General features: G+C 36.4%; 1 protein-coding gene and 1 long non-coding RNA gene across 5 annotated transcripts; both read right to left on the minus strand.

Moving 5' to 3' along the window:
• Window positions 1-524: 524 nt before the first annotated feature.
• LOC112168345 (proline--tRNA ligase, cytoplasmic) lies at window positions 525-2,549 on the minus strand. Of its 4 annotated transcripts, XM_040507373.1 has the most exons (7): window positions 2,429-2,549; window positions 2,094-2,186; window positions 1,911-1,996; window positions 1,728-1,820; window positions 1,060-1,296; window positions 774-878; window positions 525-639 (listed from the first exon to the last, which is right to left on the minus strand). In XM_040507373.1, exons 2-5 carry the CDS (start codon window positions 2,167-2,169, stop codon window positions 1,180-1,182), a joined length of 372 nt encoding a protein of 123 aa, XP_040363307.1. In that variant the 5' UTR covers window positions 2,170-2,186; window positions 2,429-2,549; the 3' UTR covers window positions 525-639; window positions 774-878; window positions 1,060-1,179. The 4 variants fall into 4 exon arrangements, with proteins under 4 accessions (XP_040363307.1, XP_024161237.1, XP_040363308.1 ...); XM_024305469.2 differs by lacking the exon at window positions 2,429-2,549 and having other exon boundaries at window positions 2,097-2,296; XM_040507374.1 differs by lacking the exon at window positions 2,429-2,549 and having other exon boundaries at window positions 1,136-1,296; window positions 2,094-2,296.
• A 5,594-nt stretch (window positions 2,550-8,143) lies between these two features.
• On the minus strand, window positions 8,144-11,256 carry LOC112166501. The gene is made up of 5 exons (XR_002923293.2): window positions 11,102-11,256; window positions 10,674-10,996; window positions 9,633-9,782; window positions 9,321-9,457; window positions 8,144-8,448 (listed from the first exon to the last, which is right to left on the minus strand). It is a non-coding gene; the product is annotated as an uncharacterized LOC112166501 (long non-coding RNA).
• Between the last annotated feature and the right edge of the window lie 7,055 nt (window positions 11,257-18,311).

An 18,311-nucleotide genomic window follows, 5' to 3' on the forward strand; every position in this document is an offset into this window, starting at 1 on the left:
CCACAAGATCTAACTACTAGTTCGGTTAAATTCTGAAAGCCTTGACAAGATTGTTTGAAATCCTTGGTATCATTTATTTGCATCCCTTCATTGACGGTCGATCTTCCGACTTCAAAAATCCCTTCCAGTGAAGAACAGTTGACTACAGTTATGGTCTCCAATCTCTGCAATCTCTTTTGCATTTGTGTTGGTACCAGATGTAATAGTTTGTCACAATCCTCGACAGTGAGTGTTCTTAATTCAGAGAAGGAGTTGGGTGAAAGTCGGCTATTCCATATCTCTTTCCAGTTGCCCAGACGGCTAATGTTCAGGTCTTCCAAGACGGGAAAGACAACCTGCAAATACATGGAGATCTGTTAATATAGAACTGTCTCCCAAAGAATTACTTGTTCGCGTACGTTGTCCGACCATTTGTTCTAACAGTTTACATCACAGTAACAACAATACATATATATATATATATATATATATTTGGGAATTCCTTTTTTGGGTCCTATAAAATACTAGCTGGTTGGTTTATTTTGGGTCCTAAGTATTATATTCATGCGATTCTCCCATGTCAGAGGGCTGAGAGGCCCGACATCTCCATGAAGCCATTGTTCCAGGTTTCCGTTGTCAACATACTCATACACAAGCATCCTATAAAAAAAACTCTCAAGTATATTAGTGCAAAGACGATAAATAAGTAAGCCACAAACAGAATTCAATGAACTGAAAAAAAAAAAAATTGATGAAAAAGAGACACAACATATCAGAACCGAAGACCAACATACCTGTGAGCACCTTCAGCACAGTAGCCAAGCAACCTCACTAAATTCTTATGGCGAACACGACCAATTGCTTCCACTTCAACCTTGAACTCCTTCTCAGCTTGTCCCCTGCAGCAAAACCCAACTAAATCATCAAGCTTTCTCAACGTAGCAGCCATTTATAGCACACAAGGATATATACTGCCCAACAAAGCCTCAAATTTCTCAACTGGGTTCTCATAGTAAACATAATAAAGATCTCAACTTTACCTCAAATACATTACAATCTGACTAGAAAGCAATTACTTACTTGTTATTGAGCAAATTCTTGACTGCAACCATTGAGTTGTCCTCCAAAACACCTCTGTACACAATCCCATATCCACCTTCACCAATCACATTCTCATCAGCAAACCCGTTATATGATCCTTCAAAGTTTCAAACCCTCTATATGATCCTTCTCTTTTTCCAGAACAGCAGGGGAGACGAACAAAGGAAAGTAGCAATTTTTAATCTTCATTTTCTTTATTTCTGCATCGAAGAATGCCTACACATCAACAGAACTATGAGGTAAGCAGCTGTGCTGGAATTACATTACGATGGCAAATTGTCAAATGAATAGATAAATTAGCAAGCAAAAGCTATTAAAATACTCAATTAGAAGCTACTGGATAAAGTTCATAACTTTGAAACTGGGGATGGACATATCACAAGTTCGGCACCAATACTAAATTATACAAGTGCAATGTGTGGTAGTCCAAGATCAGGGGTTTACATAAGGATGCCACTAAAAAGTAGCAGTTGGTAAGACAGCTAGAAATAAAACTAGGGAAAAAGAGTCATCTGGCGACCCCCTAAACACTAGACAAACGCATATCACAATGCAGACACCAGATAGTTTTTTACTAGCTCTACAAGCGAAAGAAGAACACAATTAACAGATGAAACTGCATCACTAAACATCAAAAGTATACTTACTTGCATGGTCTCCCATATTGCCATTTTCCATGGCCTCAAAATATAACAACCAGATATGTCATAGTATTCAATCATCTCACCGAAAACAACAACCTGCACGGAACAAAAACAACACCCAAAAATCTCGCTTACACTTGTTCAAATAAATTGCCGAACACAACCTAGTTCAAAGAAACATCATACCTCCGAATACCACTCCCCAAAATTCTCATCCTTCTTCTTGGTCAAACTGAGGCCGGTTTCTTTCTTCACCTCCTTCTTCTTCCCCCCTAATAATCAGTAACAAATTCCGAGCTAAGCTCACAGCAAAACGAAATCAAAGTAAAAACCCGAAAATCGAGAAACGAAAAAGCAAGGCAAACTCACCACCACCACCACCACCTCCATGCTTGACTTTCACCTTGGCATTGGCATTAGGCTTCTTGTCACCGGTGTCAGCCATGTCCTGATTGTTCTAACCTAAAATTGGAGCATATCATACACACCACAATTAGGGCTCATTCAACAATTCTTAGCAGTTAAAATTCAGACCCAGAAGAACAAAAGCAGAGCAAGACTCAACATTCCAATAACGCCAGGTTGAAATCGGAAACCAAAAAAAAGAGATTTAACTTTGGTATTTCCAAGTTTCTGGCAATTCGAATTTTGGTTTAGTAGAAATGAAGCAAAAGAGTTTAGGGTTGAAGAAGCTTATGCATTACCTTAGCGAGCAGAGGGAAGTGAAGAGCGAGGTGATTGAGCTGAGCTGCAATCAGAGGAGGAGAGCTCTCTGAAGACATGGCGTGCTTCGTTGCAGACCGAGAGAGCGGTGGTGGTTGTGGGTGGCGAGGCTTGAGTGACAGGTCGTTGAGGCGAGAGAGAGTGAAAGCCCGAGCTGCGGCCGCCATGGAACAACCACGAGAGACTTGTGGCCTCGTGTGGTGCCTCTCGAATCTTGGGGGCTCGATTCTTGAGCTTCGGCTTCCATAGTGTTCCTCTTCTTCTTCTTCTTCACTCTTTTGATCGGATTCTTGAGCTTCGGCCATGGTTGCAGACTTGCAGATCGAGATTGAGAGAGCTTTCAGGAGAGATAGGGGTTTCGCACAGAGATAGAGAGAGAGGATGGTGAGAGAGATCCAAATAGACTGGGATCCAAATAGACTTAGGGTTTGTGAGAGAGGATTGAGATCTGACTGAGATTTAGGGTGTGTCTGAGAGGGGAGTTTCATTTCGTTTTGTCGAGAGAGTTTCAAGAGTGTAGGAGGTATAATTAAACTTCAAATAAATTCTAAAGTGACTCACACAACACAAACGTAACAAACTGTTGTAAGAGTGCACTACAAAAATCAAAATGTCAAACACATGGAGGGAAATATACCGCGCCCATAGCATTTTGGCTTAAAATGTTGCCGCCTATATTCCAACTTCACACAACAGAAAAGTATAACTTCTGTTGTCTAATTTCTACAACTTGCACTAGGTTTACCTTGTGGAAGACATTCAAGCAAGCTTCCTCAAAATTTGGCATCCAGTTTTCAATCACACAAATGAAACCTCAAGCACCGTTGTATCAAGTAGCCCAAATTTCAGATTTCAAGAGGCAACCAAGACTCGAGAGTGGAGGGAAATCTGCCGCTCAATTTTTAAGGCTCAGACGACGGTCCATGCTTAATTCCGTTGTGCAATGTAGTTCCGATAAAAAAGTTATCACTTTGTTGGCATTCACACAACAGAATATAATCAGCACCGTTGTATGATAAAACTGACTTCAACACACAACAGATGATTTGTGTTCCGTTGTGTGATTAGTGTTGTGTGATTAACTTTTTGTAGTAGTGAACATTATATCATTGTTATGACATAAGTATTTTTTTCTAAATATTAAATATATGTTTTTTTTTTTTAACCAAACCCGAAATCGGGTATCCATAGGTATATTCATCTAAAGCCAGAATAGGCCGTTACATACCGTTCCATTTTCATTTAAGGACATAGACAGACAAGAAGGTAGTGGTAGTACTCACAATAGTACATAGAAATAGACCTACTCATTAGATATTCATGTGCGTAGATATAGCGGAGATCCTCCTTTGGTACTACTCTAGAGGCGCTAGAGATACATAGAGTGCACCTAACGTGCATTAGCTTCCTGACTTGGTTCATAAACTCTTGGCAAGCGTACGAATCGTTGTCAAGTAAGGGAAGTAATTGGACCTTAGTTTATCGTACCTCGGGGATTAGGTGTTGGACCTAACCAAGATAATTGGCGGTAAGATACTAAAAGCACACAAGAAAAATAAAAAGTAAAATAAGACTATAAACAATCAAGGCACCAAGTCTTGGCAATGCTCGGCTTAGCTCACACCAAGCCTATTCAAAGCCACTAACTTGTAGCCTCAAGATGGGTATACACAAACGAGTCGATGGATTTAATGTTTGAGAGTGGATTTAAACTTAACAAAAAGTAATAAAATGTAAAGTGATTAATAAAAATGCAAGGAAATTAAACTAGAAAAGTGTGAACAATATAATGGGAATGTCGGGTGCTAGGAAGGTTTCTTCACCCAAATCTCATGTGTCGGAAGCTAATCTAATATTGATGCAAATTTCCTACTTTGGCGGTAGTCGTATCCAAGGCGGTTCAAGGCTCAAGGATCGAAATTCCCTTTCATGGTATTCCTACTCCGGTTCAAGGGTCGTAGAAACTCACTTGGCATGAATTAGAGCCGGTTCAAGGGTCTCTAATTCACATCAAGAGGCCTAAAGATCGAAGAATTAGACTACTAAGCGACCCCCCGCGCATTCATACAACGGGTGTAAATCACCATACTTATAACCCCTCGAATACGAAATTGAAGGTTTCTAGCTTAGGAATTAGAGGGGGTCAAGCCTCTAACTCCGTCCTAGACATGCTCAAAATACACACCCTAGAGTTGACTAGACTCCTAGACATGCATTTTAACCAAACAAAAATAGATATAAGCATCCATCATATGAAAATTGCATCATTACATTAAAATAAGCATCTTTTACACAAGATTTGGACTAGGGCACACAACCCTAGCCCCCAACAACAAATCTACTCACTACCCATCATTAAACAAACATCAATATACAAAATTTAAAGAGGAACAAAGTGAAGAGAAGTAGGAGTAACAAGAACAAGCCACAAATTGCTATAAAGCAATTATGGCTAGCCCTGAATTATGGCTCCCCACTTTTACCCAAATTTGATTTGATGAAGATTTTGATGCTTGGGCTTCCCTTTGAATCTTGTGAAATTGATGATAATTAGTGGTGGAGTAGTGAAGAAATTATAGAAAATGGGTTGGTGGTGGTGAGTTTTGGTGGGAAGAAGAAGAGATGAATATGGGGTGGTTGGTTTGGTGTTAGAAAAAAAAACGGGATGGGTGCGGCCACTGTTGGTTTCTAGGGTTCCCTTCTGCGTGAGAATAGGATGAATATATATATAGTCCGACGTAGGTGGCTGTTTTGTGGTCAAGAGGAAAGATCATAAGGATACGTGGCTGCTGGTGATGAGAGGAAAAGGAAAATTGAATCAATTGATAATGGAACATGTGCTGCACCTTTCATCTGATGGCAATAATTCAATTAACCAAATGGTTAATGGAAAAGAGAAGAGGGTCACACGTGCTGCATAATGAGCAAATGCATTGCCAACAATTTATATAATTAACTAATCAATCAGAGATTGATTAATCAATTAGCCTCTATTCTCTTTTTTTTTTTTTCCTTTTTCTTTTCTTTGTTAGTGTTGACCACACTTGACCGCTACCATAATTTCGTCATTTTGTCGAAAACTCTTAGTTGCTCCAATTTCCCACCATTTTCTCTCGTTTCCGCAATTCCGCTTATTTTCTACACAGTAAATAAAAATGGATTAATTACATATTAATTGACATGGGGATTTGCTTATTTATAGTGTTTTAGATATAATTACACGCATATAAATGCGTATAATCACTTCCTAAAAGGAAATTATTGTAAAAGACTAAGCTAAAACATAATTAATGCACTAGGGCCAAAACCCTAGCACAAAAACTCAAAGCGGAGTTCCAAATAGAAACTCTCATATAATTATTATTAATGACTTTATTATGGTGCCGAAGAGGAACTTAACAGAATTGAAGCCAATCCTTAAGCCCACTCTTCTTTTTTTTTGAACAATTTAAGCCCTTTCTTAAATTTGAGGGCCAGTTATTCAGTCAATTTTTGTGGCCTCTATACTAGTGTGTATTTGTGCAATTGCTATTTCAATCTATATGTTTTGAATTTCAAAATCTTAGTCCATTTATTTGATAATCTATATAAGTCTGACATTTTCATTGTTTTGACGTTATAAAATGTTTGCTTTTATCATAAGTCTTAAATTTTGCAGTAAGATCAAATTTTCATTTATTTGTTTACTTTTTTTTTTTTTTGGAAACTAGACTTGATATCAAGGGCAGGCCCAGAAAACAATTCCTGGGAAAAGATCCCAAACCAATATAGCGAATGCAGTACAAGGGGGTGAAATCGATGCTAAAGGTGAAAAACAATTGTTCATATTCCCAAATCATTTCAAAGTTCAAAATGATGAAGTGACCAAAATTAAAAAAAATAAAAGAAATAGAAAAATATAAAATAATTGTGAAACACGAGGATGAAAACACACAACTAAAATTACAATTTGACAAAAGCACAAAACCAAAATTGCAAATTTTCTTCAATTTAATCGTGAAAATACAATTGATCGAAGGGTGGGTTTATTCAGACCTCCAAATTTACTATTTATACCTCCTCTCAAAAATTTTGTCATCAAACTTCCATATTTACCCTCTTTCTCTCTCTCTCTTCCTTTTTTCTTTGCGTCATCAAGTTCTGATCTGACCAAGATCGACCCTCGTCTTTTCAGGAAACAGAGGACCTACAGTCCACCATATATTATCCAGTCTCAGGTATACGTTGAAAATAATATTATCCAGTTACCATTTGAGAATGACGAGGAATTGGTTGTACAAATGATGAGGGAGTTGTTACAAGTCATGGAACTGATGGTGTCTTCTGTTCAGAAAGATGTTATGGTATCTCAATAGAGAGATTGCAAATCAGAAACTAAACATAGGAATTTTGCTCACAAAATTTAAAGATATTGAAATTCCTGAACAACGCTTTTGTTCCTTTGCCTTTCCATTTTAATTAATATCGATAATGTTTTCTTTTGCTTGCACACTGTACGGAGAGTTATTGACATTCATGATATGGTTCTGAACTATTCTAACTTAATTACTAATGTTTATATATGGCTTTGGAAGACTACTTCTTTGCCTCATGCTCGAGAATTGAAGAACATTGCTCTAATTTCAATTAATAGATTTACTAGATCAACGTGGTGAAACATTTTTCATAAGTGCAGCTGACACAACGTCAACGCCAGGAGGGTTGGAGCAGTGTTATTTGAGGTTGGGCAAGGGGATTCATTCGATAACTAAGTGAGGATTGTACGTATTTGAAATTTTTTTTTATTAAGGGGTAAAACAGGATTTTAAAATTTTCAAAAAAATTAGGAGGTCCAAATAGTAAATTTAGAGGTATGAATAGAATTACCCTTGATCGAATATAAGTTTCAGTTTCAAAAAAAATGATGATGAAGGTTTTCAACTTTGGTCTTTATATAAAAGACTGAGGTTAAAAGTTAAAAATTGATAATATATACACCTTACCGACATTTTATTAGGGATGGCAAAAATCCCCATCGGGTAGGGTACCCATAGGGTATTCGATCCTAATGGGGAGAAATTCGGGAAAATCGGGTAACGGGGATGGGGATCCCCAGTATTCGAATTCTGAAATCGGGTACGGGGCGGGGATGGTATTTTGATCCCCATCCCCATACCCACCCAATAAGAATTATACGAAATACATATATATATATTTGTTTATTTATTATATATATATATTTTTGATATTATTTATAAATAAATATTTATGTAAACTTCATCTTTTGTCAATATTTAAATTTTGTTAATAAATATGATAAAAAAGAAGAAGATTCTTTTAATAAAAGATCTTTATCAATATGTTAATTTTCCTTAATTGAAATAAGAAATTTATTTTATTTTGATGTTCAATTTTAACTTCATATTTTACAATCCATAATTGTTTGTATAAATTTTTATATAATAAATTGGTAATATTCTTAATGGGGATTGGGGCGGGTATGGGGACCTAATCCCCAATGGGGACGGGGACGGGGAATCCCCAGTATCTTATTACGGGGATTGGAGAGGGTATGAGGATGAAGAATGAAGTCGGGTATGGGGATGGTAATTTAATCCCCTTACCCTACCCTCGCCATTGCCATCCCTACATTTTATCCTTGCACCGACTCTACGCTTTATTGGTACACTAGATAACATTCCCGCGCGATGCTGCGGGTTTGTTTTTTCTTCTCTCTAATTTATTCGTAATGGTCACAATTGTAAGGTAAAAACTGTTAATTGAAACTGTTTTGATTTTACATATTACAAAAACTGGTATTTTATAGTAGAAAAATAAAACTACAACTGTTCTCTCTGCAAGCGAGGATGACTTATAATTAAAAAGAATACATCAATATTTACCAAAAGAAGAAGCTGAGCTATGGAGCACAGAGGAGGTATATTTATCCTTGCAGATTTCTTGCCTCTAATAGTGATCAGAGGAATCCTATTTCCGCCTAAAAGAGTGAGGTCACTGTTGCCTGCAGAAAGCAATTAGCATGATTTTCTCAGCTATTCTGATAAATAACATGAATGAGATGTTATATTAAAGTAGTACAGATGAATAGTAGATTCAGTAATGTCAGAAGCTAATTTATGCTAGTTGTTTGAGATGAAATATAAGATTCCTTTGTCTTTTCTATTGATCAGTACATCATGAACGCAACCAGAAGATATGCAAAGCTGTTGAAATCTATGAGGTTAGATACATAATAGTAAAGATAAATAATGGATTGGTAACAAATGGTATAGAAATTATGCTGGTACGGAAATTATGCAGGTTATTGAGAGTTATATGCAGCATACGCTTTAAACTATCAGAGGTAACCATTGAGAGATACACTCTCGTTTTGTTCAAATCAAAAGGGAATGAAAGAATAAAAACGAATAAAAAAAGAAATGTAACAAACAACTTTTCAAGATTTTTGCTTGGTTATTTTATCTATCTGCCTTCGATTAGGATTTCACTTTGAATAAAGAAACTACCTTATATATCCAGCCATCTACATCAAGTGGCTTTGAATCATTCCACCTTTTTACTCGCTAATGCTTTCTCTTCCTAAATTGGGAGACAATTATTTACAAAACCAAAGAATGTGCTCCCAATTCACAACCCAAATCATAAAAAGGAAAAGAAATTCCAGCCCCAATATCATTTACCAATTTCTTTTAGGCAATTAAGGGACTTTGAATCGTCCTTCTGTTTTTCATCAGTTTTTTATTTTATTTTTTATTTCTTCTTCTTACATTCTTTGAATTTTAAGGGACAAAGCATACTTCTAGTAGAACATGAAAAATTTAGGGGAAACAAATAAGAATTTGCAAGAGAAGTGAACTCAGTAACCAGCCTTACATTAGTTGCTTGCATTTGAAGAAGTTGCTTTTAATTATGGAACGTCTGTTCGACTGCTTCTTGCTCATGAAGCTCGATCAGCATATGCCTTCAACTTCACTTTTGATGAGGAAAGAGACAAACTGCAACTTCTGTTACTGAACAATTGATGAATACACAGATGACTGGAAAGTTTAAGATGAATTTTAACGTGTGAATGAGATTAGTCATCTAGCAAGTAGCAACAAAGTAACAGAGCCAAAACAAAACAAAAGGTTTAAAGCAACATTGAATGTTAAATTGAGCATCTACAATAATTGACCGAGATCATACCTTGCTAGTATGTAATATTCTGGATGGTGTGAATTTGATTTCAACAGCATTAACTTGCTTGCATGAGTTGTAATGATGGGATCCCCACTGAAGCCAAAACCAGGCTGCAATGTCTATTTCTTCTTTTTATTGAAAGAAATTGGTATATGCCTGCAGCAGCACATATAAGCAAGAGATTTAGCTATAGCAAGACTGGAAAGTGTGGTACAAATAAATCCAAATAAATCAATCTACAACTCATGGACAAAAATATTATTGATCGTACACTCTCTCTGAGGCCAATGGCGCAATATTGACCTAAATGATTTGCAGATTTAAAATTCACAGTCACAGGTTATTCTAACACTAATATTGGCCAGTGGCATGTACATATGGCTATGACAGAATGATTTTGCTTAAAACAAAGAAAAACACCTGACCGTTCTATCTCTCGATTATGGCTGAGTTGATAGTCTGGAACAGTCTGAGTATCAAGTTTCAGCAATAATGGAGGTTAACTTTATATACTTGATACTTTTCAAGAATGTCATTAGTTTCTTCTGTTATTACTTTTTGAGAATATACCAAACATTCAAGTAATTGGCTGACTTTGAAGGATCCCTATAACTATAGAGGTGATCAAATTTCTTCTGTTTCTATGTTTTTTCTTCTATTTTCAGTTTCTATTACTATCTGCACAATAAAATTGAGTTATCTGCAAGTCAAATCACCTACAGTTCTCATATATCAAAATGATCACAGAAACGCTCACACATAGCATCACCGATGAAAAGTCCCACTATTGAAATAAGTTAATCATCTAACTTACTTCAATCAACAAAATTACTAATATAACATTACGAAATCTTAGTTAATCCTATGAAATTTCTGCGATGACCAAGGATATTTTTTGATGAGATATGACCGGGTGGATCAAATGTTTCTAATGAATATCATTATCACAACAAAACCCAAATAAAATTTTGCCATTTAAAGAAAGAAAGAATCAAAGATATACCCCAACCAAGAAAAAAAAAGATGAGGATGAAGAAAAGCCTGAACCTGCACCAAAAACTTGGTATGGTTGCGATCGACAGGTATTGAAGATGAACCCAGCAAACTCTGACCTTTCTGTTCTAATTCCTTTGTCTTCTAAGCAGATCCAGCATAGATTGTCTGTTTCTCATTCGCTTCCCGTCGGTGTGAACGACGAAACAAAGACAGTGTCACTCTGTCTATCCAACTCTTTAATAGCTCATAGGAGACGTACAGGTGTCAGGGGCAAAGTAGGTAAACCCCAAATAGAAATAAGGTGGTGCACTTTGAAAATTCAGAGTTGTGATTGAATTTTGTTTCCTCTTGCCATGGAAATTCTGCTTCAATCCCTGCATTGAATTCATAATTTCTAAGTTGCAGTTCGCGGTGCTACTAATATGAAATTAGAAAATCAGGGCAGAGAAGACCAGAAAACACAAAAGGCTGAAAGACACCTGCTCAAAGGTAGAAACCTAATCACATTTGAAGATCCTAGCCGTCCAAAATTTGGGATGAAGTCCTCATAGAACGCCCAGGGTCCCTGCAAAACAACAAATCTGTAAATAACAATATTTTTATAGTGTGCCTTTGCAATTAACAAAGAGGTATATTAAATGGGGACAAAATCAAAATTCTTCTAAACCCTACTCATGTCCAAACATGGATACAATGGCATATATAGTTATATACTATTGATATGGAAACTAAATCACATGTATGTTATATTTGGATCAACAACTTAAATGTAAAAGGTTTCAAATTAACATCTCACCTATAAGGATACATAAATTCACAAATTCTTGAACCAAAATATGTTATAGACATGGGAGCATTTACAATTACAGGGGAGATGTTCATTACCACTTCTTATAGTTGTTTGCTGTTATTTATACAGAGGGAGACATTGAGAGTGAAGTCTTTGTTTTGTCCTTCATATATGAGAATGATTCGTATGTCGATAGATAAAATTTTCCTGTAGCATTGAGAACTTGATATCATAGATTCTGGAGAACATCCTTATAGACTATATTTTTTGTATATTTGTTTGGTATTTCATTATTATTGTTTATTAAAATTTTTATTCCCTCTCTTGATGTAACTCTAGATAATGCAACGTACAGTTGTCCATGAGTGAAGACAGGTTCTGGAAGATATAAGCCAACTTGTTTTAAAGACTGTCCTTGACTTTTATTTATTGTCATTGCATAACATGGTTTAACCGGAAACTGGCGTCTTTTTAATATAAATGGCCACTTATTTTCCGAAGTTGTTAATATTATTCTAGGTAAAAAATACTTTGAACCAATGTTGTTACCGGTTAAAACCTTGGCTTCAATGATTCTTTCAAATAAATTGGTAATGACTAATCTTGTGCCATTACATAAACCGGATGTTTGATTTAAATTTCTTAATAATATGACAGGCATTCCTTTTTTCAAAGTCAATTTATGTGATGGTAATCCGTTTAATTCAAGACTATTTAAAAATTCTGGCGGATATAGTACATCTAGATTCTCATTGTTTCCGGTTGTTGAACATATAGTATCTGAACTTAAGTATGTAACTGCATCACCTGGTATTAAATTTATCGTGTAATTATTTATGTCATTAACTGTATAATTTCTAGGTGTAACAATGACTCGCTCTCTTAGATAATCAAAATTGTTATATTTTGTCTCAAAATTTGGATAAGTCGCAAGAAATATTGCTTTTATTGGATCTGTGTAATTATGAATAAGCATATCATCTGGAATCTCAACCCAAGAAGCATCCTTATCATTTGGATCACGAAATGCATGAATATTACCATCTCCGATTTGTAGAATCCAATTTGCAAACTTTGATATTCTTTCTTTTTCTGAAATGTTCAGTTCTTTTTTTGATAATCTCATATTCTCTTTTAAATGAAAGATTTTAAAAAAAGGCCATAAATATGAATTATTCAAAGAAGCGTTAATTACTTCAGCTTTACTTCCTCCGGGTACAACTGGTAATATTTGTCTGAAATCTCCCCCAAGTAACAAAGGTTTGCCTCCAAATGGAATATTACTTTGAGATATGTCAGTATGTGATAATAAATCTGTAAGAGACTTGTCCAAAGTTTCGAAACAATACCTGTGATTCATGGGAGCTTCATCCCAAATAATTAAATCAGCTTTTTCAATTAGCTTTGCCAAATGAGCTCCTTTCTTGATTGAACATATTGAAGAATCTGTTACTGCAAGGGGTATCTTAAATCTAGAATGAGCAGTTCTTCCACCCGGTAATAATAGCGAAGCAATTCCAGATGAAGCAACAGCTAAAACAATTTTTCCTTCAGATCGTAATTTACTGGTTATTGTGTGCCATAAAAAAGTTTTACCTGTCCCACCATGGCCATATACGAAAAACAATCTGGATGCTTTATCAGAAACTGTCTGAATAACGTTTTCGTATACAATTTTTTGATCATCATTTAATTGTGAAAGTAAGATTGAATGTTCCTGCTGTAAAGCAATACGATCATAATCTAATTCTTCTCGGAGCAATTTATTTTTAAGCTCTATCATCTTATTTTCATTTGGCATAGGCAATTTATGGTCTTTCAAAGAGCTAGATGATGTGCTAAAGATTTTCTCTAATTCAAACAAAAGAGAATTCTGTAATTCTGAGTCAGGCACAATTAAATCTGGCATTCCAAAATTGGTTCGAAGTTCATATAAAATATCATCGCACATGAATCGCCAGTAAGCATTAAAAAGTTGTTGTGGATTTGCTACATTACAAAATAAGATAATTGTAACAAATAGGTGACGAATTTCTGAAGATGATGCTGTGTATGAAACATTTGTGAGTGCTTCAGACCATTCTTTATCATCACCTAATAATCCTAGAGCTCTGCATGCATCTTGATATGTAGGATACTCAACGTTGTCAATAGTTCTGATAGCAGTGTAATTTGTACATCCTTTTTGCGTATTTAAAAGCATTCTTAAATAATATAATTCACCAAATGTAGGAGGAACATTAGCTATTCTGCCTATTAAAAATCCTTGTTTTCGAGGTGTCCATAATTTCTTTTTATGATCCCAAACAAATTTTGATGGAAACTCTGCATAGGTTAATGATCTTGCATCATGGTAACTCTCATTTGCTTTAAACCATCCTGTAAGCGTTGTGTCTTCTGAACATTTATTGGAAATAATTGAGTCAAGTGATTGATTCTCATCAAAAACAATATTTTGCTCTAAAAACATATGGACTGCTAACCGTTCGACAGGAGGATGTCTAGAATGAATAGGATATTCAAGTAATCTCCAAACAGCTTCTTGGGGAGATATATATCTACAACTGAGATATGTTTGAATCTCATCATTTAGGTTTTCTTGGAAAGCAACTCTAGCTCTGTCAGGGCCTTTATTAATATATTTGAATAAATATTTTATTAACATAGAATGAGAGCAGGATTCTACATTTATATGAGCGTTATACCTTAATAATAGATCTCGATTATATGGCACAACAAAACGATTATCAATTTTAATGCCTTTTTTTATTACAAATTTTGTTTCATCATCACGGCGTCTATATATAGGTGCAACATTTGTCTCAAAAGTGGTACTCATCTTGTATGGCTTTGGATAAAATTTTGAACATTTTCCATTTCGCATACAGGGAGACTTTGAATTTAATTCTCCGCAAGGACCATGAATCATGAACTCAGTAACAATTTTGTACAACACTGGATCAATATTTTTGTCAGGTAGTTCAGCAGAAATAATTGAATCAATATCTATTTCTGTATAGCATTTATAATTTTTCTCCAGCCAAATTAATATATGTGAATGAGGAAGTCCTCTTTTCTGAAATTCAATCGTACAGACATCTGATTGTTTAAACAACAGAAAAATTATGATTAGTACACATATTATAAAGAAATAGTTAAGCCAAATATAAATATGAAATAAAAGACAACGAAAATTTACCTGCTTCAACTTCTCCAAAAGGTTTACCGGACTTGATATATGCAATAAGGTCATCATGTTTCATTTTGAAGATTCGTGATATTATATCCGATCTGTCTTCTGGTTTACAATCTTGTTTGTTTTGAAGTGCTCTTAAAATTTCAGGCCATTTTACATTACATGTGAAAGTTATAAACAAATCAGGATGACCATAATGTCGACAGATCGCCATAGCATCTTGATAGTTATTCATCATATATCTAGGACTTCCAGTAAATGTGCCAGGCAAGATAACTTTTTGTCCTAAATTGCGACTGTCATTATCACCTCTCAATACAGCATCGCACAAGTCAAAGATAACGAAACACAAGAGATAATTTTGACTGAATAACTCTCAGATATTTCATTCACCTTACAAGAAGGAATTATATACAAATTCTGATAAGACAAGTACTACTCCTAAGGTAAGTAGTAAACCTAATAATACTACAGATATTACATAATATTACATATCACAGAATATTACAGAATATCTACATAAATAAGGTAAGTATGACTCACGCCAACACTCCCCCTCAAGTTGGCGCATACAGATCACGAATGCCCAACTTGTCAAGTGAGTCATGAAATGCCTTACTCGATACTGCTTTTGTGAGAACATCAGCTAATTGTTCTTCTGAGTGGACAAAAGGAAAAGAGATAAGCTTAGCATCGAGCGTCTCTTTAATGAAATGTCTGTCAACCTCAACATGCTTAGTTCTGTCATGTTGAACTGGGTTGTGAGCAATATCCACCGCTGCCTTGTTGTCACAATACAAATTCATGGCTCGTTTGGGTTTAAATCCCAAATCACGAAGTAAATTTCTCAACCAAAGTAATTCACAAACTCCATGAGCCATACCTCTATACTCTGCTTCAGCACTTGACCTGGCCACAACCTTTTGTTTCTTACTCCTCCAAGTAACAAGATTACCACCTACAAAAGTGAAGTAACCAGAAGTGGATTTTCTATCCGTAACACAACCTGCCCAGTCTGCATCTGTATAACCACTAATATCCAGATGACTATGCTTTGAAAACATCAATCCTTTTCCAGGTGCAGACTTTAAATACCTCAGAATACGGATCACAGCTTCCATATGAGTTTCACTTGGATTATGCATGAATTGACTCACAACACTAACTGCATATGCAATGTCTGGCCGAGTATGTGAGAGATAGATTAATCTACCAACTAACCTCTGATAGCGAGCCTTCTCTGTAAGAGTTTGATTAGGGTACTCAGCCAGTTTATGATTTTGCTCAATAGGAGTATCAGCAGGTCTACACCCTAGCATTCCTGTCTCTGTCAACAAATCAAGCACATATTTTCTCTGGCATAAGAAAATTCCTGAACTCCCCCTGGCGACCTCAATCCCCAAAAAATATTTAAGAGAACCAAGATCTTTCATCTCAAACTCTGATGCAAGCAGATCTTTTAATCTTTCAACCTCCTCTGAATTATCACCAGTAATTATCATATCATCAACATAAATAATCAAGGCAGTTAATTTACCTTCACAGCGTTTCAGAAACAATGTATGGTCAGAGTTGCTCTGCTTGTACCCAAAACGACGCATAGCTTGAGAGAATCTTCCAAACCAAGCTCGTGGTGATTGTTTGAGTCCATACAAGGACTTATTTAACTTACAGACAAATCTACCTCCTGTGCTTGCCTCATATCCTGGTGGTAGATCCATATAGACTTCTTCAGATAGCTCTCCATGTAAAAAGGCATTCTTCACATCAAACTGTTGCAAGGGCCAATCTAGATTAGCTGCTAGAGACATCAACACTCGAACAGTATTAATCTTTGCTACTGGAGCAAAGGTCTCCTCATAATCCACGCCATATGTTTGAGTATATCCCTTTGCAACAAGTCTTGCTTTATACCTGTTCACTGAACCATCTGCATTGTGTTTGATAGTGTACACCCATCTACATCCAACAACTCTCTTTCCTTGTGGAGGTGGCACCAACTCCCAAGTATTATTCTTCTCCAATGCCTCCATCTCTTCATTCATTGCTTGAGACCATTCGGGATCCTTGAGAGCATCCTGCACTTTACTGGGAACACATACAGAGGATATCTGATTCACAAAAGAAGCATGGGATTTGGATAACCGGTGGGTGGATACAAAGTTAGCTATGGCATACTTAGACTTAACATCTAAACTTGGTTCATATTGACGAGGTGGTTTACCACGGGTGGACCTAGGAGGCAAAACATGCACACTATCACCAATATCAGAGTTAGAAGAAACACCACTAACCTCAAGATTGGGACGCTCCTCAGGGATTGGTTGACAAGGGTTATCTGTATCTAAGAGGGGTGGAGGAGCTCGGCCTTCTCGGAGGGTAGATAATTCGGAAATTGTCTTTTCTATTTCGGAACTCGCAATGCTCTGTTCGGCAGTTGCATGGCCAAGGGTAGACGATTCAGCAATTGCCGTTTTTGTTTCGGAACTTGCAATGCTCTGTTCGGCAGTTGCATGGCGAAGGGTAGATGATTCAGCAATTGCTGTTTCTGTTTCGGAACTCGCAATGCACTGTTCGGCAATTGCCTTTTCCGTTTCGGCAGGAGTGACGTTGGCTTCAATGGGCTGAATTTCAATCCCACAAGACTTCTCTTCCAAAAAAGTGTGTTTCTCCCCATGAAGTGAAGGATTGATGGGAGAAAAGTAACATGCATCCTCATAAAAGGTGACATCCATGGTAACAAAAACTTTCTGTGTAGGGGGATGAAAACACTTGTAGCCCTTCTGATTAACACCATAGCCCACAAAAACACATTTTAATGCCCTAGCATCGAGTTTGGACCTTTGATTCTTAGGAACATGGACGAACACAACACACCCAAAGACACGAGCAGGGAGATTAGAAAACGAAGGGACAGACACATGATTTGAAAGGGCAGCATAGGGGGTTTGACCATTGAGAACAGAGGAAGGTAGCCTATTAATGAGATGACAGGCAGTGAGAATTGCATCTCCCCAAAGATACTTAGGCATATGAGCACTAAATAGAAGAGACCGGGCTATGTCAAGAACATGACGATTCTTTCTTTCTGACACCCCATTTTGTTCAGGGGTTTGAGGGCAAGTAGTTTGATGAATAATCCCATGAGAATGAAAGAATTGGTGAAATTGAGAATTGACAAACTCTCCCCCATTATCAGAACGAAAGACTTTAATATTGGCTCCAAATTGATTTTGAACAAGAGCAAAAAATTCTTGGAAAGCAGAGAAGACTTCATATTTGTGTTTCAATAAAGAGACCCAAGTAAGACGAGTATAATCATCAATAAACAAAACAAACCAATGTTTGCCAGACAAGGTTGACTCACGGGAAGGTCCCCATACATCAGAATGAATAAGCTCAAAAGGAAAAGAACTCCTAGTAGTACTCAAAGGATAACTAGTACGATGACTTTTAGCTAAGACACATGACTCACAGTGCAACTTAGACTCATCAATGCCCAGAAACAAGGATGGCATAGATTTCTTCATGACACTAAAGGAAGGATGTCCCAATCTCCGATGCCATAGCCATAATTCTTCAACTTGATTAGTAACCCCAGTCGAAATCAACGCTGCTTGGACTGCCTTCTCCGGCTTCATTCCGGCGAACATGCAATCCAGATGAAATAGTCGACCCCTCAGATAACCCCTGCCGATTATTT

This window comes from Rosa chinensis, chromosome 5 (assembly GCF_002994745.2).
Source record: "Rosa chinensis cultivar Old Blush chromosome 5, RchiOBHm-V2, whole genome shotgun sequence".
Taxonomy (NCBI): domain Eukaryota; kingdom Viridiplantae; phylum Streptophyta; class Magnoliopsida; order Rosales; family Rosaceae; genus Rosa; species Rosa chinensis.